This window comes from Mastomys coucha, unplaced genomic scaffold (genome assembly GCF_008632895.1).
Source record: "Mastomys coucha isolate ucsf_1 unplaced genomic scaffold, UCSF_Mcou_1 pScaffold8, whole genome shotgun sequence".
In the NCBI taxonomy this organism is placed as follows: domain Eukaryota; kingdom Metazoa; phylum Chordata; class Mammalia; order Rodentia; family Muridae; genus Mastomys; species Mastomys coucha.
The window spans coordinates 12,967,146-12,991,796 of record NW_022196914.1 but is presented as its reverse complement, the minus strand read 5'-3'; the positions used below and the strand labels follow the sequence as shown (position 1 = coordinate 12,991,796).

General features: G+C 35.4%; 1 protein-coding gene and 1 long non-coding RNA gene across 3 annotated transcripts in view; one reads left to right on the top strand and one right to left on the bottom strand.

Moving 5' to 3' along the window:
* Nucleotides 1-16,023, top strand: part of LOC116083445 — a 16,864-nt gene extending 841 nt beyond the window's left edge. The window contains exon 2 of the long non-coding RNA XR_004115713.1: nt 15,759-16,023. This is a non-coding gene — a long non-coding RNA (uncharacterized LOC116083445). The remainder of the gene's footprint in view (nt 1-15,758) is intronic.
* The window catches only part of Cdh9 (cadherin 9), a 130,204-nt gene that overhangs the window by 6,524 nt on the left and 99,029 nt on the right, over nt 1-24,651 (bottom strand). Inside the window, exons 3-9 of one of the 2 annotated variants that reach the window (XM_031360237.1) lie at nt 23,885-24,179; nt 18,974-19,093; nt 18,219-18,386; nt 16,261-16,448; nt 15,081-15,334; nt 1,751-1,887; nt 1,167-1,288 (exon numbers count right to left, since the gene is read on the bottom strand). In XM_031360237.1, the coding sequence (XP_031216097.1) occupies nt 1,167-1,288; nt 1,751-1,887; nt 15,081-15,334; nt 16,261-16,448; nt 18,219-18,386; nt 18,974-19,093; nt 23,885-24,179 (1,284 nt within the window). The remainder of the gene's footprint in view (nt 1-1,166; nt 1,289-1,750; nt 1,888-15,080; nt 15,335-16,260; nt 16,449-18,218; nt 18,387-18,973; nt 19,094-23,884; nt 24,180-24,651) is intronic. The other variant, XM_031360238.1, reaches the window with a different exon arrangement.

The window sequence follows — 24,651 nt, the reverse complement described above, 5'->3', positions numbered from 1 at the left end:
TATATATATATATATATATATATATATAAATTATTAGGAAAAATCTTTGTACTCCTTTTCTTCCCTCCCTCCTTCTCTCTCTTCCTCCTCCTTTGGTCCATTCCTCATGTCCTTACTTTCTGTGTTTTGTTTTCTTTTGTTTTGTTTTGTTTTTGAGATACAGTATATATATATATATATATATATAAACTGAGATATATATATATATATATATATATATTGGTTTTTCAAGACAGTTTTTCTGTACAGCCCTTGCTGTCCTGAAACTCATTCTGTAGACCAGGCTGGCCTCAGACTCAGAAATCCATCTACCTACCATCCTCTGCCTCCCAAGTGCTGGGATTAAAGGTGCACCACCATTGACCAGCAGTTTACATTTTTTTATTTAATTAAAAATGTCAACTTATATATCATTTTCAGAAAATCTTGTAAAGGAATCTAATAACGTTTCATATAAGATAACACTTAATCAGCAATGACAATTATCTCTGAAGAGAAGTATAGGGGTCCTTCAGTGCATCATTTTCTACTTTCTGATAACCATCCCTCTTTAACGAAAACTTATTAATTCAACTAATATCATGCCTTTGCCAAAGTGCCAATATTTCAACCTGTTTTATTTGTACGTTATTAGTGTCTTGTTTATTTATTAAAAAAATTAAACAAAACATAAAATGTGGTCTCCAGAGGCAAAAATAAGAAGTAAAATATAGGAGGATTAATATAAATAATCACGTTTTTTAACTGTCTTATTGAGAAATATTTAAAATTTTAAATTTAAACTAAAAAAATTAAATCAGAACATTTAGATCACTCCTTATTCTTCTGAACTACTTAATATAGCAAAACATGATAAAAACACAATTACAACTATTTATTAATACTGAAATATTTTATTCTTAAGAGATTAAATATAACTCAAAATCAGGTTAATTATAGCTTTATATGAAAGCTTTTGGTCATGCTCTAAATGTATTTCTTTTTCTATAGTCTTGATAAAAAATCATTTTAGGAACTCATTTTTAAAAGATCACTGTGAGTACTCCATTCACTGTGAATGTAATAAAAGGAATGTAAGAACAGTACAGCAAACGCCAGGGAAGTGAAACAATGTTTCCTGCCCACCTAAAGATACATGTTTATAAACTTCATAATAATATATTTACCTGGCCAGACTTTGCATTTTCACAAACAAATGTTTCATAGTACATGGCAAATTCCGGAGCATGATCATTTATATCAAGAATTCTGATGAAGACAGGAATTTGGCTACTTTGTTTTGGGTTATCTGCAACAAGAGCTTCATGTGAGATTTCAGAGCCATGCAAAAAGGAAACTGTAAAGCCACAAGCATCATCAGTAACTTAGCCACTGATCCACTCCCTGTAGTCTCTGACCCATTTGGATAGATGATGGCAAGTATCTTAACTTATTACTTGTTCCAAAAATAAAACATATTAAAAGAAGAAAATACAATGGGAGAAAAGCAAGACAAATAAAGAATGTCCAGAAGCTCAAGCATAAATTTTATCAGGCTAGGTGAAATTCAAATCCATAGCTACTTGTAAAAGAATACAAAACTTTTCAAATGAATTGTGTGTTACTCTTTAAATAAATATTACCATAAAGTACTAACATCCTCTGACTCAAACTCTTTCTTAGACATTTCCAATATTGCAACAATTTTACAAGAATGTTATTGTCAATTTATTTGTTAATTTGATGAAACATGGATATACCTTCAACTTACTTATCTCAGTGGCTGTAATGGTGATGTTATGCCAAGGGGATGATTCTCGATCCAGGGGTTTCAGAGTGAAGATAGAGCCATTTTCTGAGTGAATGCTGAAAACTCGGTCCATATCAGTATGCCGGTCCACAGAGTATCTGACAGGAAAGCGACTTGTAAATTCATCCCTGTCTGAAACTGACCATATTGTTCTCTATATCCTAAAATTACGAGAAATTCTTAAATTGTTCTGACAAAAACATGAGTTGTTAAGACGGTGAGTTTCTTGGGCTTGTTTTTTTGTTTGTTTGTTTGTTTGTTTTGGTTTTGTTTTATCCAAACGGATTCATTATGGAAACAGTTTGAGCCTCTAACTATTCCCTTGCAAAGGTCAGGTCTGTGAGTGTGTTTAGAGACATCACATAAGTATAAGGGGTTATTGTGTATACCTTAAACTATTAAGTGCTTCTTGATATCCTTATTTTTCACAGTCCAGTATTAAACTAGTGCTAGAATAAACAGTCAAACATGAAGGTCAGTAACAGTGAGTACATTGAATGTGGTTGTAGAGCAGACAGAAAAAGAAATATCATCAAAGGAGAAAAATGGATCTCACTGCTTACTTTTCTTTGTGTCTTCTTAAAGGCTCTTAAAAGCATATTGCGATCTACTAAATTAGGGAGATTGCAAAGTGCTGTATATTTTATTGTAGTTGTTTAGTTTTGTTGCTGTGTGTGTGTGTGTGTGTGTGAGTGTGTGTGTGTGTGTGTGTGTGTGTGTGTGTGTGTGTGTGTGTGTGTGTATGTGTTTAGTTTTTGTCTTCTTGTTTGGGTATTTGTTTTCAGACAGTGTTTCAGGTAGCTGAGGATGGTCACTCACCATTTAGCCCAGGCTATCCACTAAAAGTAGGTATTCCCGCCTTTGTTTTAGAATTATTGGAATAAATTTTTTTTGAGGCATAGACTTCTTAGGTACCCCAGATTGGCATCTAAATTTCAATTCTTCTACCTAATTCTCAGCAGTCCTGGCACTAGAGGCATGGGCAGTGAACCCAGAATTGTGATCTCATGTATTTCTGTAGGAAATATAAAATTTGATGGAAACTGAACATAAATTCAGTTTTTTTAAGGACAATTTTTATTTTGTGTGCATGTATGCAAACACACTCCATGCATACTTGGCAATTTGGAGGCCAGAAAAAGAGTGTGGTTCCCCAGAAGATTAAAAGCTGCCAGATTGATGCTGAGAACAGAACCCAGGTCCTCAGGAGGGGCAGTGTTTCCGACCATCAAGACATTTCTTATCCCTGTAAACTCAGTTCTTGGATTTAATTTTACCAGTTAATGCAATGTATAAGAGTACTTGACAAATTTGACTCTAACTTATAAGGTAATTATTTCAGTGTTTTCAATATTGCTGCATTACAGTTTTTGAGACTCATACACATGAACACTTACATTTGGAATGAAAAAGGCTAAAGGATAATTCTATCTGTATCTGTATATTTAGTTACTACTTTATTCGTTTGTTTGTTGGTTGGTTGGTTGGTGTAGTGTGGTTTGGAGACAGAATCTCAGGGATCCTGAGTTTCCAATGAACTCTCTGTGTAGCTGAGGTACACTATAAAATTCATTTTTTAAAATGAATTAGATATTTTCTTTATTTATATTTCAAATGTTATTCCCTTACCTGATTTCCCCTCCAGAAAAAAACAAAAACAAAAACTATTTTCTTCCTCCCTCCCCCTGCTCACCAACCCACTTTCTCCTGCTTCCTGGCTCTGGCATTCCCATACACTGGGAAATAGAACCTTCACAGGACCAAGGATCTCTCTTCCTATTGATGACCAACTAGACCATCTGATGGTCCATGTGTCACTGTTGCTGCTGCTGGAGCTGCATGATGCATTAATTAAAAGGAGGCAATGCATAATCGTGAGATATTTTATTGTAGGAAAAAGAAAAGAAGCCAGCCATGACCATATGGAGAGAAAGAAAGGAGAGGAAGGAGATGGGAAGAAAAGGAGAGAGAGAGAGAGAGAGAGAGAGAGAGAGAGAGAGAGAGAGAGAGAGAGAGAGAGAGAGAGAGAGAGAGAGAGAGAGAGAGAGATCAGAGAGAGAGAGAGAGAGAAAGATAGCAGAGAGGGCAAGAGAGGAAGAAAGCAAGAGAAGAAGAGAGCAAGAAAGCAGGAGAGGGAGCAAGAGAGCAAGAGCAAGAAAGAGCAACAGATAGAGGAGGGGGCAAACCGCCCCTTATATTGTGAGGCATGGCTATCGTCTGTGGAGTGGGACATTACTGGCTGTGGTCAGATGACTGGGGGTAGGGTCCAGCTAGAATGCTGGGTGCTTGGGGGAATTGTCTACTTGACAGAACACACATCTCCTGTGGGAGATGTGAGACATTGTGACTGAAACAGGAGCCAAGGAACCAGGAGTCATGGCCGAACTCCTTCTGTCCCTTGCAGGCAGAAATCACCCACTGGGGCTGCGGAGTTCCAGACCTATACTCCACTGGGCCCAGGTTGCCTGAACAGACCACTGTCCCACAGCTATCCTCTGCTACATAGGCAGCTAGAGTCATGAGTCTCACCATGTGTACTCTTTGGTTGGTGGTTTAGTCCCTGGGAGCTCTGGGGATACTGGTTAGTTCATATTGTTGTTCCTCCTATGAGGCTGCAAACCCCTTCAACTCCTTGGGTCCTTTCTTTAGCTCCTTCATTGGGGACCCTGTGCTCAATCCAATGGATGGCTGTGAGCCTCCACTGCTGTATTAGTCAGGCACTGGCATAGCCTCTCAGAAGACAGCTGTATCAGGCTCCTGTCAGCCAGCACTTGCTGGCATCCACAACAGTGTCTGGGTTTACACAATAAAATTCCTATCTTACTAACGCTTATCTCCCAAGTTCTGAGATTACCTCTATACCTAAGAAATGTTACTCCTAAATTGAATGGATCATCTCAGTCATCAATATGAATTTTCAAAGTATGGGTAAATGGGTGATAGCATTATCTAAAAATGAGTTTTTGGGTTTTTTTTTTTGGCCAAATGTCTGTATTTTCCTTAATTTATCAAGTGTTATTAAAATTAACTTGGAAGATAAAAATAAAACTTACTTGTGAGATCAGATAAATTAAATCAAAATGATATAAATAAGATATTTTTGTTGAATAAAATGCAATTCACAATGTTTACCTGTATATTTGTCTCTTCCTTGGTGGGAAAGGCCAGAAGTTACCATTGTCTGATTTTGTCTAAAATGGTCTTGTAAATTTTTTCCACTACTTGTAATGATGGATATAAAGAGGGAAAAAAAAGCCTTTTGTATGCATTAGTTTTTCTCTAGAGATTGATATAAGCACTCTGATTAAAAACAATAATTCTAATATAAAAGTCACAGACTGAATCACTTGTAGCTTATAGGGGACCAAAAGTAGTTCTGAGCACCTGCCAGGCTTCTACTTCTGTTTACCCTTCAGCAGACATGCTTTTCAAGTTATGAATTCATGGTGGAGAATCGTTTTGACAATTTGGAAATAAGCTCAGTTTTTATCATTAACAGCACAAACTCCCTGCACTATTTTTAGATATTCCCCTCAGCGAGAATGATGTCCTATGAATTGTCAAAGCCCAGCGATAATATTCTTTTACATACCAGCCAAGTTCTATTTTCAACACAGAATTAGAACATTCTGAGTTACCAATTAATAATAAGTACATTGAGTTACCACAAATGACCAGGAAAAGACACTTTACACTGAAAAAAAAAGTCATTTGTGTCCTATAAAATGGTTTATAAAATCAATAGTATTTTATTGATTTGATTTCATTGAATTTTGAAGAACTATCTGAAACAAGCTAATTGCATAAAGCTTCTGTGGGAATGCTACCTGAAAAGAAAGTACACTGTCATATGGGTGCCACAAAAGTCCAAAATGTATACAACATAACTCACTTGTAAACTCTCCGCTCAAAAATTTAAGGTTTTCAGTTTATGTTGTACAATCAAGCTTTAAACACAATCCTAAAATCCTGTGTTTTTAAATATACAATGCATAGAGGACCCAATTATAGACGTGACAGTTAGTGGTTGTGTCACTATGACAAATTCTAACTCATTTTATGTCAGTGTAGACAGAACTCTGGTAATTCTTTCCAGAAATATGTTTGTCACAACTGTATACAGTGAAGTCATTATGTTCATTGTTGAAATGGATGTTGACTATTTAATGAAACTACTTATAGCTTCACAAGCAATAATAAAAGCAATTTACAGAAAATAATCGTTTTATTTTCTGAATGGTATTATTATTTCCAGATAGACAGGGTCTCAGTGCATCCCTGGTTTCTACAATGTATATGCTGTATAATCCAAAATGACTTCATGTTAGTGATCCTCATGCTACAGCCACCTGTGTCTCGGGAACAAACTTCAACCACCACATCTGGCTAGAATTTTTTTTTTCACAGTGTAGTGAAAGAAGAAATCTGGGACACCTTCTGTGTATTGATCTTCCCATGGATTCAGTATAGCTCAAGTTGGAACGTGCACCCTTTACTGGAGCTTAACTCAATCCCTTGCCAATAAGTTTGTTTTGCTACTTACTTAATTGAAAGCGACTGAATTTCTTCTATATAAAAAAAAAATCACTGAACTTTAAAAATGCTGAACATAAAATAGGTGTGGATTGCAACAAGATGTTCTTACAAAAATGCATAAAATTATAACCAACCTTAGAATTTGAGAGATCCAGAATGACTAATGAGGTGAAGCAGAAGTGGCAGCGTGGGCTAACTGTGACAATAAATTCATGTGGCCAGGAGCACATTTATTTAAGCCCATAGGTTTGATGCACAGATTTTGCTGTTTTGTGGGTATGAAATAATTTCTCAACTGTCCTTCAGAATGTACTTCTGATGATGATTTAATTCTCTCTGTTTGGGATTCAGCCTCACTTCCTTAATCTTTGTTGGTTTGTTGCTGATTTTTCCTCCTGCTCATTGGAGATCTAAAGAAGGTCTCATTACATTTTAAATTTTGGTAGATTTTGCTGCTTCCTGTTTGCAGGTACAGTTTTATTTGTTGGCAGGCTTGGTGATATAATTGAAAGAATATCATAATTCTTGAGGATTTAGGATTTAGAAACAACATCTTAATCTCCTCCCCCCTCAAAAATCCTGATATTCTCCCCCCCAAAAAATCCCGTGTTTTGACAAGAACTGAAAACTTACAAATATATCATGCATATTGTCAGTCTTTTAAGCAGAAACATCCCTTTGAGTTACTATATTTAGGAAATAAATTTACAAATATTCAAAATTGCAAAGGTTCATGAATAATGTATTACTTATTGTGCATTATTAATACAGAAAAATGTATGAAAGCATTTCAAGATTAGAAATCATCATTATAGTATAACTGTATAAGTAATGAGTCAATAGTTTTAGAATATAGCAGAAAGCTACAGTATTTTACTGAAAAACAGCCTTTAATACAAAGGTGAAAATATAACTAATAGCGACTGGGTGGAGCATAAATTATTTTTTGCTTACTATAAAACTGGGCATGTATGCAAAGGCATACAACAAGGAAACTTACTCAACTATGTTCATAGCAGCTTTATTCATAATAGCTAGAAACTACAGACAACCTAGGAGTCCCTCAACCAAAGAATGCATAAAGAAAACATGGTAAAATTGCACAGTGGTGTGTTACTCTGCTCTTAAAGACAAGGATGTTATGACATTGGCAAGCTAATGAATGGAACTAGAAAAGATCATACTGAGTGAGGTAACCCAGACTCAGAGAGAAAAACATGATATGTATTCATATATGAGTGGGTATTAGCTGTTTGTTAAGTATAACCATGCTACAGTCCATAGACTGAGAGGAGCTAAATAAGAAAATATTCTGAAGTAAGAGGAGACATAAATGTCAAAGTAAAAGGAAACTTGAATAAATGAAGCGGGTGGAAATGCTGAGCGAATTCAGAGGAAAGGTGGGGATGGGAACAGGGGATCAGGTAGGGGAAGAATGGAAGGAGAGAACACTGGCAAAGATAACTGGAATAGGGGAATCATTTTGGGGATGAGCTAGAAACCTGGTGCAGTGGGAACTCCCAGGAATCTATGAGAGTGACCTTAGGTAAGACTTCTAGAAATGCAGAATATGAAAACTGAACCAGCCATGCTCTGTAACCAGGCAAGAAATCCATTGGAATTCAAAACTTGGAATTCCTGGAATGCAAAACTTTCAATCTACAATTTGTCCTGCTAAAGAATGATCTTGTGCTGAGTCTAAGATGGCCTTTGTGGGGACCGAATGACATGGTTCCTTCTCCTGGGACAGGGTTACTTGGTGTGAGCCTCCAGGAGTGTTAACAGTTGCTGTGGGCATAAGACTTGTTTGTGTAATAACGTACATATTTACTGGAACTGGTACTAGCACTGGGGCTCCTAACTTCTGTGCAATATCTCCCTGTTAATGTTAGTGACTCCATGATATTTAGAAGTAGCAGGAGTCCAAAAGGCAAGGGTGTGGCTATGTCTCAGCAAAAGGTAAGCACTGGGACCTTCTGTCTCAGCAAAAGCACTGGGACCTTCAGGACAGGCCTTAAGGCTATGGGAAAGAGCTCTACTTTCACAAGTTTTAAAATACAATTTCTCAACTATGAAAAAAATAAGAATGCAATATGGGTTATATGAGGGGCTTCAGGAACTGAAAGGAACAAAAGCAGCTGTGCTGTGAGACTTGTTAGACAATTACTAGGGAAGAGATAAAGAGATTTAGGGAATGGTGATTGCAGATCACTCCCTGCTAAGATTTTTGCTTATGCATATATAAGCAGATGGATTTCTGAGTTCAGGACCAGCATAGGACAGATCAAGGTTATCCTCTGGTGTAGTGGAAATAGTATTTCTGGGCAGTGTCCCACCCAACTATTTTATCATCTGGGCTTACCAAAGGCAGACAGAACTTTGAATTCTTTTGCAATGTTAAAAGAAATGTGTGCTTGCTGTCTCCTAAGAATTCTTGGGGTCTTGGGATGCTGATCCATAAGATAACCAAAAGGAAACCTCATGTAAATGACTAGATTAATATGTAAATAAGAGACTGGACCTGTGTTCCACAGGAGATGGGCTATCCAGATAATTTTTTATGATTGAAAAGAAAAAAACTGCTTGGAGTAATGACACAAGGAAGCATGACATGGACAGAGAGATATCAGAATAGCAAGTAAGCAGAATATAAGCTGAAAATCTCTAGAAAGAAAGCAGATTGGAAAAGCTGTATCAGGCAGAACATAGGTCACCTTGGACACACTATTTGGCTTCCAGTTGTTATTTTTGGTACTCCCAGACATCCTTTCTCAGAAGCCCTTTCTAAGCTGAGGCTGGTTCTTGGCAATCTTGAGTAAATTTGGCACAGAAATTGAGTGAGTATTCAATTAATAACTAGTCCAGCTTGCCATACCATAAGAAGAAGTCTACCCTTGACATTGACTGGATGCCTAGGACACAGATGCTAGAGTCAAGCTCAGAGACCTAGGACAGAACCAAACATGACTGGATAACTGGCATAAAAGGAAAATGAAATAAAACAAAACAAAACAACAACAAAAAGAATGTGAGACCTAAAAGAATGTGAGACCTAAATTATGAAGACAGATAGTAGATAGGTAGATAGATAGATAGATAGATAGATAGATAGATAGATAGATAGATAGATAGATAGATACATGGATACATAGATAAATGGATATGTATGAATATGCATATGTTTTTGTTTATATAAGCATCATTGTAGGTCACAAGAATATAAAGGAGGTCATGAAGATGTTGACTGTCCACAAAACAGGTCATATCAATGAGCTGATTTTGAATTCCTCTTCTGCTAATGTTAGTTTTTGCTTAACAATTACATAGACCCAAGTATCTTCATATCTTTCAACTTTTTGGAGAAATCTATCCAAATACCTGATTACCCAGTAAATCCATTAGACAGCGCATGGATAATGAACATTTAATGAACATTAATGGGCATTTCTCCATTCAAACAAAATTTATGGCCATGTGTATTGCCAGTTTTGGCCATTGTGAAAATATCTTCTCTCTTGTGTCTTTCAAATTCTTTTCAGAAAATGGCTACAGTTGTCCACTTATGAATAGCCCTTCTGCACAGTGGTGGCACACGCCTTTAATCCCAGCACTTGGGAGGCAGAGACTGGCGGATTTCTGACTTCAAGACCAGCCTGGTTTTCAGAGCGAGTTCCAGGACACAGAGAAACCCTGTCATGAAAAACAAAACAAAACAAAAAAAGAAAAAAGAAAGAAAGAAAGGCCCTATTCTTCACTTCTTTAGTCAACTGATCATAGGAAATATCCAATGAGGCTATGAGTTCAGGCTTGGCAGCAAACATTGTCATGGGAGTAAAAACCATAGACACTTGGGAAACTTCATGTAACTTCCTTGTTCCTTCTAAAACTGCTTATGTGTATATCATTTTCATTTGATAATAGATTGCAACTGTACACATCCTACTTTATGGCTTGATTGGTCAGACAATACCTAGCTCATGATCAAAAACTCAGGATGTTTTCTTCTATTTGGCTGTTGTTTCTTGGAAGCCTGTTCATGTCTGAAGAGAAAATAAATGAGGAATAGATCTGAGGGAGAGTGGAGATTTTACAAGGAGCTAGGAGAAGTAGAAGGAGGGGAAACTGTGGCCAGGATGTATGTTATGAGGCAAGAATGTATTTTCAATAAAAATGAAATGAAAAGCCTTTAATTTTGTTGAATTTATCACCCATCCTCTGATAGGCATATGTGTTACCAAAAACTTGAAAGTTGTTGCTAACGTCTGTTCAATTTGTTTACCAGCATAATGCCATAAATATAGTGGAAGCATGTGATAATTTTCAAAGAAACTGATCATTAAGATCCCTCCAAACAATGTATGTTATATCGCTGATTAGTTAATATACCCTTGAAGTAAAACTGTAAAGGTATATTGCTGGCTTTTTAACTGAAAGCAAACTGACTCTGGTGGTCTTTATGTTCAGGAACCAAGAAAAATCATTTTCTAAATCAATAGCTCTATATGATGTATCAGAAATGTACAGAGTGAGTTTCAGGACAGCCAGGGCCACACAGAGGCCTGTCTCAAAACAAAACCAATGAAAAGAAATGAATTAATCTGTTCAAGTTATAACATCACATCTGGTACAGCAACTTCAACTGGAGTTACTGATTTATTGAGTTTCTTAGAGTCAACTGTCTTTCTCTATGGTCAATATGTCTTCTGCACTTGCCAGGGCAAGAAAGTAAAAAGGTGTGGTGGGAACCACCAGCCCTACATCTTCTAGGTCCTTGATGAGGACACTGATGCTTTACTATTTCTCCAAGGATGTGATTGTTTTTAATTCATTATTTTCCTGGCAGAGACAACTGTAAAAGCTTCTGTTAACTTTTCCAAATGTATTATGTGTCACTGTATAGGTCAGGAACCATTTTAGGAATTCTACCATCTTCTAAATATATCTATCCCAATTGCACATTCTAAGGCTGAGGATATAACTACAGGATTTGATTAAAGACACACTGGACCTACTGATAATCAGATTTCACATAAAAGTCTATTAATTATCTTAACCCCATAAGCCTCTACTGTAAGTGGGAGGTCATAATGTTTCTTGGGGTCTTCAGAAATCACCATAAATTCAGAACTAAGGTCCAATAGATGCCACAAAGTCTAATAGTTTCCTTTCCCAGTGTACAATTATCTTTGAGAAAGTCCATAGGTTTCTTTGGGGAAAGACTGGAGAAAGGCTATCAGTAAAACTCTGAAGTATTTTATTAAGATCGTCCCTCAGGGAAACCTGGCCATCATTTCATTCAAGTGATTCTGGGTCTTCAAACTGGCTCAAGTTTAGAAATTATTTCACATGGTTGAGTATCCCTTTGTCTATGATCCAATATAAACTGTCATTTGCTTGTGAATGTTTCTATTATGTAAATCAAAGTTTAATGGTGTTCTTTGTCGGGCTCCTAGCTGTGCACTGGGGAAATAATAAAGGGAGAGAGGGTAACCCGCATCCCACCAGAGCTCTGGAGACTGGCATGGAACCCTATGAAACCAAACCTCTGTGGGACAGATATTGGCAACTCCAAGAGGTCGGGAACATGCAATCTCCACTCCAGTATCCCAGGAGAGCTGAAGCTCGGGAAACACTGGCTGGGTGGATGTGGGAGGCTGCCTGTGAGCTTTCCACTCCACTGGGTGGGTGTCTGGTTTTGGGAAGCCACTATCCCAGTCCGCAGAGGTGGAGAGGGAACAGCCCTGTGGCCTCTCAGTCTTGGCCATCCACACTGCTAGATATCACTGAAGAGTTGAGAATGAGTTAGGGGCTCCTAGGGTTGCTAAGTCAGCCCGAGGCCAAAGGGCGAAAAGGGGGGCGGGAGAGAAAGGGGGTGCCCTGTGGTTCATGAGTGGGCATGGGTCGAGAGTCCTTGGTCTGGTCTCACAGTGCTGGAGCTAGAAGACTTCCTTCCTGCAGGAGATTAGATGCAGCTCTTTAGGGGAAGGCCTAATCCATTGCTCCAACAGGAGGAGTCTAGATGAAAGGAGGCAGTCTTCTTAAGATGTTTATTATAGAAAAGAGAGAGAAAAGATAGAGAGTAGAGACCAGCCATGGGCACGTGGAGAGAGGGGCAAGGGAAGGCGGAGCAAGAGGTGATAGTAAAGACAAGTTAAGAGTAAAAGGTTAAGAGAGAGAGGAGGGGTCAAACAGTTCCTTTTATAGTGGGCTATGCTACCTCTCTGTTCCCAGGGCTGGGGCATACCTGGCTGTGGTCAGTTAACTGGGGGTGGAGTCCAGCCAGAATACTGGGAACTTGAGGCATTGTCTAGCCACAGAATAATGGAGTTAGAGGGCTTGCAGTGTCAGGCATCTATGTCTGGGGACGTAGCTTGACTCTTCCATTCCTTGTAAAATTTTCTACTGGGTCTCCAGAGTAAGCCTTGCTCAACCAAGAACACAGACCACCTTTCAAGGTCCAACAGTTCTTATTTATTTCATGTCTGGAAACATAGTTATTAGTTGGGCCACATTACTTAATTCTGTGCTGTTAGGCTACAGGTGTCAATCACCTAAACCAGTAGACTTTTACTCAGAAAGAGCAAGTTTCTAGGAATTTTTAGAAGTTATCATCAGCATTTCAGTACAATTAGAAAGCTACAAAGCCTGGAGACCTTCAGACTTTAGAGCCACACCAGAGTCCTACTGTGTGCCCCTGCCACTACCCTCTCCAGGGTGGGAGGTTCCCACCTCCACTCCCCCAAGTCTCCCCTTCTGCAAATAGATACTTGAACAATCCTGTCATAGGAAACCATTGTTGGCTTAGCTGATCCACAGCTTTTAAGCTTCTCAAATAAATCCCTTATGTATGTATGTATGTATGTATGTATGTATGTATGTATATTTGTTGTGTGTATAATCCCATACATATTTTTTCTGTCACTTATGTTCCTCTAGAGAGCCCTGAATAATACAAATATATTTACATATTTCATTTTTAAATTCTTAGTACTTTAAATCATAGTAAATATTGTTTAAACATCATATGTAATTTAGCTAAAGCAAAGTTTTAAGATAAAATTTTAAAAACCTTTTTTGTGTAAAAATATATTTAACATGATGCCTTATGTTGGATACAATACTAACATGTGTTAAATATGTAAAAATTAAGCCAAATATCTCTACTAGACTCATTTGTTAAAGTGTTTATAGGGCAAAAATGATGACATGAATTCAATCACTACCAGCAAACTAAAAGGCAGGCACATAGCTATAAATTCAATACTATGAGGGTTGGGGACAATGTATGATCTTTAAGACTTGCTGAACAGTTTGTCTACACAAATTGGCAAAATCCACATTCATTGAAAAATACCATCTCAAAAGTGAGAGGGAGACAGATTGAGAAGTCAGACACATGACATTGACCTCTGGTTTCTGCATGCATGTATGTGCACATATACCCTAATATGCACATGCAAGAATATTCCTCACCCTTCTCTCTGTATGCCCAAAAATGAGATTGATTATGGGTATTTTTGGTTTTTACTTGGCTGACTTTTTTGAATCTCTGTTTAGAGTCTACTGATATTTGGAATTGACAGTAATTGAAACTATTCGAAATTATATAATTTTAATTGTTTGATTAGCATAGAAAATGTAAATTTCATCTTCAAATGTCAAAGAGTTTAACAATTATTTGAAACCAATTCTATAAGGGTAAAACTGTTAAAGATTTGAATCAGAAGAAAAACTTGTTAACATTTAATTTCAGACAAAGCATCTGTAGATAATAAAATTGTCTGATAATTATCAGAAGTAATGGAATGAACAACACTGATTTTTAAATAGTTCTAATCCTTAAAAAAATTCTAACACTCAGAAGGGAGAGAGTAGAGGGAGGCCAGGAAAACAAGGCCCTCAGAATTAACTAAGCATATATGCACTCATAGAGACTGAAACAAATCGATTTGTATATTTCTTAATGGGATGCTTATAAAAAATATTTAACTTTCAGAAGACTGCTTTATTTAAATGGTGAATCAACTGATCAATTTAGGAAATTATTGTACTTTACTAATTGATAATACGTTACACTCTGTTGCTTTATATATCTTTTAAGGAACATTTTTCTGTGGAAAGATGAACATAATTAATGAAGTTACCCATCAACATTTTGATATGTAGTGTTTTATTGTCTACTTTAACAGAGTATTTTTATGAATTTTTATGAACAGAGTATTTTATGAATATTTATAAAGAAGTTACTACAAAGTTTCTGTTCCAGATATTTATTTCTAGATGTTTATTGTATATATCTTAGTATAAATCATCAGATATTTAGCTGTTTACTGAATCTCTTGTGTTTTTAATGTATTTATTAATTAATTTGAATTTATACTTTAAGATATAGAGGCAATAAACATTAACAATTAAAAGATTAGAATGTGTAGCTGAGTCTAAAATTTACATCCTGGGTATATTTTTAGATACTAGTTTTTCTGCAATATAGGAATTACTTAAATGCCCAGGATTTTTTTAGTATCACTCTTGGTAACGTGTCTTAAGAGCATCCACCTTATGCAGTTGTAAGACTCACGTGGTGTCTAATACTTGGAGCAATCAAAAGAGAACAGAGGTGATCTCTAGATGGATCTTTAGAATGTCTTTATTGCTGCCACTCACCATGCATAATTACATGACTCAAGTTTCTACATAAGTTTTAAAAATAGATTGAATATTTACACAAATAGATACATGCTTTTCAGGTACTTACTTAATTATGTTGTTCATGGAATCTGGGTCATATGCCGTGACTTGTCCGATGATGCTCCCCTCCTTCACATCTTCATCCACTTCCATCAAGTAAGAGAGCTTACTGAACACAGGGGGCTCATCTACATCTTCCACAGATATCTTAACCATGGCTGAGTCTTTGAAAGGTCCAAGATGTAAGAATCGAGGATCAGGGTGGGTATTACTTGCATCCACTCTTAAAGTGTACAACATTTTCTTTTCAAAATCTAAATTCTGATTTTAAAGAAATAAGACAGCAATCATTGACAATATGAATGTTTAATAACCTTTTAAAATTTTATATCAAGTATGGCTAAGTAACTATTCTAATTGTGGCTTGATCATTTTGAACAATGAACTAGTATATTTGCTTTATACTTATATAAGATAACTATCCTGGAAAGCATAATAAACTGACATCCATTTGGCAATTCACTTCAATTTTTCTAGGCACAGTCAAATGAGGTATTATCTGAATCAATATTGATTAAATAGCAGCATTATTTAAGCTAAACACTATTAAAATCAGAAGACTGACTAAAACATATCTAGAATAAGTTTTATATTTCATCAACTTGAATATTTATTAAAAGAAAGAAATGAAGTAGTGAAACAAAAATAATGTATGTTAACTCTATTGGTCTTCATCTTGTTGCAGATTATTCTCAAGTACTCAACTAAGAATTAAGAAAATACCTACAAACAAGAACATCTCACATAGCACCCTCTAATACATTGGCTGCTAATCCTCAGGTACGAGGTGTCAAAGTCACTTCTAGCTCTTAGCTCTTTTTTTTTCATTTGTTTTACATAGACAATCACACTTACAACAAAAGATTTAAGGAATGTATGACATATCAGTGATAGACTGATGTTTATTGTTCATGCCACAGAGAAATACAAAGCAAGCACCCTTGAATGTACTATGAATCTGATTGTTGTCTCTTATGTGCACAACCCTTTGAGCATGAGCCGCAGCATAACTCTCAGGAACAATGTATCACTTATTTTAAGAGAAATCAGTTTTCCTTCTTCATGTGGCTGATGGACAGCAAATAGAGGATGATGAAAAGTAAATCCAGAGTTGTTTTTCTCTATACTGAAAAGCAAGCATAAACTAAAGAGCACTTAGAGAAAATAGAAAGACAGCCCAGAGAGACCTGTTTGACAGTTATGATCCCTTCCTGTGTATCTTTGTCAGTGATCACATCAAACATGTCTGATCCTTCTCCTTCTGAAATGCTGTATTCCAGCTCTGCATTCTCCCCCGTGTCGGGGTCATTGGCTTTTATCCTTCCAAGATGAGTTCCGAGAGGTGCTGACTCCAGAGAATTAAACTGATAAGTGCCTGCAAAGTAAATCATAGCTTCCTTCATTTTCAACTTAGGATGACACAAATTTTCTATTTCCCTCTTAGTAAAGTAATTTAAATTGAGAGATAATTTCTTCATATCGAACTATATGCTGTCAAAAGTTATGGATTTGTTGAGGGGAAATATTACATATAGAAGGTGAACTTTCTCGGTTTGTACATGAGAAATTTAATTTCCAGAAAGATAAAAAGAATGTTCAATTTTACTTAAAAAGCACACAAAAGCCTGCTATAAGTATCCAAATCATCAGGTCTAACAACCATCATAACCAACTGCTTTTTAATTGATTATGATTTTTGATATTTTAATCCCATATTTTATCCACACCTAAATAAAAGAGTGACAGTGAGACTATTCAAATAATGAAGTTTGAAATATTGTACCTTCATTCTTTTATTCTAAGTTCTAGAAAAGTAATTTTCAAGCAGCACTGTCTTTATTAGAGTTGTTTCTGCTCATATATTTTAATTTTAATGTCTTTAAGTAGCATATTTTCCATGTTTAACATAAATCCAGGCATACATCACAGTTTGTTCTTCTGTTTTGACAAGCATCTCATTTACAAACTCTATAAATGTGTAAATATGAAAATTGAAAATAATTAAAGAAATTCACTTAAAAATGGATGCTGGGTATATTATAAACCCAAAGGTTTTCTGTAGTGGAATATTTAAACCTAACAAAGAAGCAACTCAGGTAAATTATTTTCAGTAGACAGGCCAAAGAAAATTATCTTGTTGAGTTTTTAAAAAGATAATACAAAATACAATCTCTCTGATTTCAAACTCTAGCCTTTTCCCAGTGATTTCTGTGGTTAGAAATGGCAGGCTGTAAGTTTACTGTCAAATCTTGGCCAGTAAAACAAAGAAAATTGTGATATTAATTAATTCACAAATTTATTCAGAGGAATTCATGTCATTGTGTCTGTAGTCATTATACTTTACTGTCCATCCCTCAGCATTAATCACTATTATAATGAACATAGATCTTCTAGTATTATCCTAATGGATAACAAAACATCAGTGTGATAATTCATCCAGGTATACACTTAGTTTATATTTTGAGAATCTGAATGGAAAGTTTAGATGACAACTGGAAGAAATGTACTGATCTTCAACATTCAGTAAATTAAATAACACTAAAATTTAACATGTTACATATGACGTGACTTCAATACTAATAAGATATTATCATCATCATCAAGTTTTCATGACTTTTAAAGTAAGCCAAAAGAATATTAAAATGCTGCCAATATAACCCACATACATTGCTTTAAATATAGATCCTGTTTTCAGAGATGATAAACATCCAATCTGTGTTTTAAAATCCATTAAATAAAGGCTTATGATGTTGTTTATAAATTAGCTAAGAGTTGTGAACAGTGTAGACTTTGAATATAAACAGGCAGACTTTCGCGCCCACATTCCTACCCAGCGTGGTTAGAAGAAGGCTAGGACAGCAATCGAGACTGAGAAGACGTCAGTTTGCAAAGCATTCTTGCTCATCAACACTTAGAAAAGATTTAACGATAAAAGAACTTTGTTGTCTTGTTTTCTCCTATCTCAACTTGGAGGTGTGTATTATCACTTATGACTTATAGGGAATTTTAACTGGTTCTTTATAGGACCCGTGCCTTGATTTGCTCTCAGCAAAGGGTTTAGAAGTGCAGACATGGCAATCTATGGTAGTTCAGGTCTGCGTGTTCGACAATATCCCCATTACCCTGTCAGGACAGACTGTCTTACTCTGTGGAAACCGAGGAGGGTTGTTGTTGACATCTGTCAGGGTGATGTTCACTGTGGTGGTTCCAGAGAGGCCTCCCATCTGGCCGCCCATGTCCTTAGCCTGAATAACAACTTGGTACTGCTCTCTGTTTTCTCTGCTCATGTCTGGCAATGCAGTTTTTATTATGCCTTTAAAAATGGAAAAATAAAAAATTAAAGCATTTATGTTTGAAATCAAGATATACTTTGTAAAATCCATCTTTTAGAGTATAGATGAAAAAAATGAGAATATCTACAATTAATTTAATTCACAGAACAGACGCATTCTATTTTGTGCATTTTCTATTTTGATTGACTGACTTTTCTTTTTTCTTTTTTGGTTTTTCAGCCGGGTGGTGGTGGCGCAGGCCTTTAACCCCAGCACTTGGGGTTAAAGGTGTGCGCCACCACTGCCTGGCTCTGACTTTTCTTAATTTTCATACTTTTTATGTTCTTTAAGTTTGGAGTATTTTCTTATTCTGAAAATTGTATTAATCTGTTTGGAATCTTGTCTCTTAAATTTAACCCCAATAAATAATAGTTAAAAGAGTTAAGCTCAAATAAGTTGTTTGTGTTAATATAAGGATGTTTGACTTTATTTTCATAAAATAAATATAGAAAAAAGAAGCTATGTACAATTGATTGGATAGGCTTTAAATCAGAAAACAACCTAAACAAATGAGTATCATGCTATATAATATAAGACGAAATAGACTGAGGAAGGCATATGTGTTTACCTGATTCAGGGTCCACTGAAAAGTATGGCTGCCCTTGCAGAATGCTGTAGACTACTTTGGCACTGTTCCCATAGTTAGCATCATCTGCATCGGTAGCAGTTACTTGTATAACCGATGTACCTGTATCCAGCCCCACCACAAGCAAAGGCATGTCAGTTCTTCTAAAGTTTATCTATCTTAAAAGCCATTTTCTCACTCACTATTTTCTTAAATAAAAAATGTACTCATCCCTATGGAATGTATGAAAATGTATAATGTATTTTACCACAGACTATGATAGAATTTAATGAATCAAAACCTTAAAAAAAGTAGCAATATAATCATCTGAAAAGTCTACACTGAAAATAAACAAGTGTTCAAATAACACATGAATTGCTACATGAGAAAAGACAAATTCATCATTTCGAAAACTGTTTATTGTTACCTTAGTGAAGTAGGATTATAAACACAACAAAACAAAGAGGTCTTGTGATGAAGCAAACAAAGAAAAAAAAAAGTAATATTGCAAAAATGAGTCTTAGCAGGTTAGAAAGCCTGAGCTCAAACATCAGAGCTAAACACACACACCAACACAGAAGAAAGAGGAATGCAACTATAACTTTTCTGTGTACACAGAGTCCGAACCTGACTTTCACTTGTCAATCCATAAACAGTAATAAAATATTGAGCTTTCTCCAAAGTTAATTTGTGATTTTCACATTTCTTTTATTTCAATTTATTTCCTATTAAAATGAAAGTAATTTAAATCATAATTATAAACCTAAAAAGAATAGTTTATCCTATTTTGACACTTTTCCATGTTTTCGTGAGGTTATTTGTTTTATTTCCTTTGGCCTTCTTCAGGGGCCCCATAGGAAACAAAGCAAGCTTATTTAGGTTTGGTTGAATGTGTCAATAAAGGGATGAAAAGGTCATACGCCTGTGAAACTCCCTTCAGCTTGGAAAGCTCACCTGTTCTCTGCTGTGCTTCTCCCCATTCATTACCTTGAGAATCCATGAGACTAATTCTCACCTTCCTAAGCATTTGTGTATTAGGGATACAAGAAAAGAGCTTGGTTTCAAACACACAGTGGGAACAACAGCCACAACTACAACGACAACAAAAGTCTTTTAATTAGAAGTGGAGAAATTTTTCTTTATAGGTTAGACTTAAGTTTTGGTTTTCCTTGGAAGTATAAATTCTCTTCGGACATGGAAATGTGGCGTGCTATTCGATATCATGGCATGATACCAAGCACTGTTTATAACCTAATGCCATAAGCTTTCCATAGGATGATTAGAGTAGGCTTAGCAGATTGGCAGGAATTCATTTGTATTAAAACTTAATCCTCATGGCACATGTAGGACATATGCCTTTAGGCCACATATCTGAGATCTGTGACAAGATGGAAATTAGAACTGCTAGTCTGATTAAAGATCACCCATTCTCTGTGATTTTCCCAACAGACTGCTTAGTTAGGGGTATGTTCTTGATTCCATAGACAGTGAGCTTTTTTCAAACAGTCTCAATTGGCACAGAAAAGAATCAGAATGCTACTTGAAATTTGCTACACTGTGCAGATCTGGAAAGTTCTTTCAGAATACAAGTCAGATCGTACTTAGGAATTGTAAAAAACATGTTTTTCAAACCCAAAAAATAACAAAAGAGTAAGTACCATGAAGGAGAATTAATGCAAATATAGAAGTTTAATATTTGATAATTACTAAGAATTAAATCATTGAAGATTTTTAAAATAACATTTTAAGGTAGTATTTTGGTATTTAAATTGTTTTATATTAAATAAATAATGATTAAATAAATACTTATATTTAATATGAGAAAGAAGACACCAGAATTGAGAGGATATATGATAAGAATGGAATGGAATGGTGGGATAATAGTACATTAAATATTAAAGAATATTTATCAGAAGGAGTAGAGAAAGTGGAATACTGTAAGAGATATCAGGATATATTGTATGAGAACATCTATTTTCAATAAAATAAAAAAGGGCAAATGTTTTATTGTAAAGATCAATGTATTTGATACAGAAATATCCTCCTATTTTATTTATTTATTTTTATGCACATGGGTGCTTTGTCTATATGTTTGTCTACAACCATATGTGTTCTTGCTTGGTTTCCCTGGACAGCAGGGGAGGCCATGACATGGCCTAGGACTGGAGTTACATAAAGTGACAATCCACCAAATACAGACACTCTGGAAGAGGACCAGATGGTCTTTATCTCTGAGCCATCTTCTGGACCTCCATTCTGTTGTATAAAATGTAAAGACTGAACAATTGGAACTAAAGCATTCAGTTCAGTGTGTATGTGTTCTGTCTGTGTGTGTCTGTGTATCTGTATGCGTGTGGGTGTGTCTGTCTATGACTGTCTGAGTCTGTGAATCTTTGTGTCTGTGTATATGTTGGTTTGTGTGTGCCTAGATGTTTCTCTGTGTGTGTGTGTGTGTATGTGTGTGTGTGTGCGTGTGTGTAAAAATAATTAATAAAAAAAGAGGCCATCAATTTGAAAATGGTCAAGAAAGGTATATAGGGATGTTTTGAAGAAAAAGAAAAGAGCAAATAGAAAATGATTTAGTCATATTATAATCTTAAATAAATAAAATAAATATTTAAAACAATCAAGTAACTGAGTAGTACTCAATTGTGTAAATGTACTACATTTTCTGTATCCATTCCTCTGTTGAGGCACATCTAGGTTGTTTCCAGATTCTGGCTATTATAAATAAGGCTGCTATGAACATAATGGAACATGAGTCCTTATTGCATGTTGGGGCATCTTCTGGGTATATGCCCAGGAGTGGAACAGCTGGGACCTCAGGTCATACTATGTCCAATTTTCTGAGGAACCACCAAACTGATTTCCAGAGGGGTTGTACCAGCTTGCAATCCCACCAGCAATGGAGATTCCTTTTTCTCTACAACCTTGCCAGCATCTGCTGTCACCTGAGTTTTTTATTTTAGCTATTCTGACTGGTGTGTGGTGGAATCTCAGTGTTGTTTTGATTTGCAACCAAGGAACACAAGTGGCTCCGGCTGCATATGTAGCAGAGGATGGCCTTGTAGGCCTCAATGGAAGGAGAGTTCCTTGGTCCTATGAAGCCTCGATAGATCCCCCTGTGCTGGGGAATCAAGGGCAGGGAGGTGGGAGTGGGTGGGTGGGTGAGTGGAGAAACACCCTCATAGAAGCATGGGGAGGGAGGATGTGATAAAGTGTTTCTGGGAGGGAGAGAAACCGGAAAAGGGGATAACATTTGAAATGTAAATAAAGAAAATATCCAATTAAAATAAAAAATCAATTAATGGTGTGAAAGTTTAAAGTTCATGACTGTATGAATACTTCTGACCAATTTTTCTAATAATCAAATATTTCTGTCACCTTAATCATGTTTATTACATTTCTTAGTATCGAAAAATCTATGAAAATATAAATAAGGCCAAATAATTTGCAAATTAACATATTAAAATAATGTTTTTCAAAACTTGAGGGATATAACCAATTCAATTCAAAATTGGTAATAATTTATCCAGAGAACATAACTTTACATATATTTTCTTCTCAAACATAAGTACATAAATTCCATAATATGAATCTAAAATAACTTAATGCCTGGGAAATATGGATCAATCTATAAAATTATATGGTCTAAAGTTATTTGGACAACATTGAAGAAATCCCATCTATGCTATGTTATATAAGGGCTTTATGATCTCAAAAGCTGCCTGTCTTTTTTTGATAAATCCATTTTACAATATAAGAATTAAACCTTTTTAAAATTAGATATCTTCTTTATTTACATGTCAAATAATATCTTCTTTTCCAGTTTCCTCTCTGAAAAAAAATTTAAAAAATTAAAAAAAAAAAGAAAACCTTGTTCCCTTCCCCCTCCCCCTGCTTACCAACCCATCCTCTCCCACTTCTTGGCCCTAAAACTTGAAGAGATAATAGAACCTCACTTTCTCCAAATAGGTGGGCTTACAGGAAATAATAACTTCTTCCCAAATTCTTGGTGCCTTTCTATAAACAGATGATTACCATTAAAAAGCATTTATGATACTCTATCAGTGAAGATGTATAAAAATTTAGATATTTTCTCATAGGAGTTTCATCAGTCAAACATGAATTATTATTTATTTAGAACTAATAAGTGAATAATGATAAATATGGAAAAATAAATATCTTACATGGATATTTTAATCAATAGTACTTCACTAATATTTTAAAACAATATGTATTTATATTATTGAATGTAATCATTACACATTGCTAAAATCAATCATATTCACATGCACACAAGTACCAATTTTGTATATTAAGGAATGGTGCTTGGAATTGTGAGAATCTCAGAACTGTGAGAAATTACTGTTTTCAGTTTGCATGGAAAGCCAAAGACTAATGGAGAAAAATATAGAGATACAGAGCAAAAATCTGTGAATCCTCCATGATGCCACAGGTTATGTGATCTTTCTTCAGTTGTTAAATTCTTCTGAATTCCTAATTGACAAGATGGACTGTGAAGTTCTCTTTCCCATACTTACAAAATAAGATTATTTAGATGATTAAATGAGCCACTTGTGTAGAAGCAGTTTGTCAAATAGAGGAGTTTCTTTTTTCAGTTTAATGTGAGAAGAGCTACTGACATTCTTAACCCTCTCCCTGGTCAGGCAGCAACACATTCTATAGGACATTTATTATTGAAATCAAACAACTTCACTCATTAATTATAATTAAAAGATGATATTGCTACAATAATAATTGAAATTACTTGGAAAGGAGATATTTGACTAAAATAAGAGTTTCAAGATACAGTTCTGATTCTGAGAGGACACATGCAATCACATGGCTGCAAAATTTTTAGTAAAAAAATGAGAGTGATCATGTTAAGCACACGGGTTAGTAGATACCTACCAACTCCAGACATTTCAGGAACACTGGCTGTGTACAGATCTTTTGTGAATTTTGGCTCATTGTCATTGATATCATGGATTTTAATGATAAACTCAGATTCTGGCTCCACTTGTCGCCCAGTCTTTCTGTCTATAGCCTTGGCACGAAGGATATACAGGGATTTTTCTTCTCTGTCTAATTTCTTTGCCGCGTGAATATCTCCTGTGTTTTCATCTATAACGAAGAGATTGCCAGCTCCATCTCCTGTCAAAATGTATTTTAAATTTCCATCTCCTTTATCTTGGTCAGTGTGAAGCTTCAAAGAGGTAGAAAAGAATAATTCTGTAAATACATGTGTGGTTATTAAATTGAAAACATTTTGAAATATACTAATTTCTTCTCCCCATCATAACAGCAATAATGATCTGAAAGAATACCTAAGTTCAAGAAAAAACTGAACATTTCTGATTTTGTTAGCCTCAAAGTGTTAAACAAGTATAGTCTCCATGAGATAATGGACTTAGAATAATTGATACTTGAGCTGTTTCAAAACATAGTGTTTAAAATATACTTTTGATTAAAATATCAAAATTTAAAATTCTATTGCACAACAATGGAAAAAATAAACTCATCTTCATTCTACGTGTGAAATATCAATCTTAATTTCATAAACTCAAAGATATAAGGGATTATAATTCACTCTAATGATTACGATAGAACTATTTTTTTAGTTTTTAACTAGTGTTCTCCCCTTCCTATGTAAGACTGTCAAAACTTTGCCTCTGTAT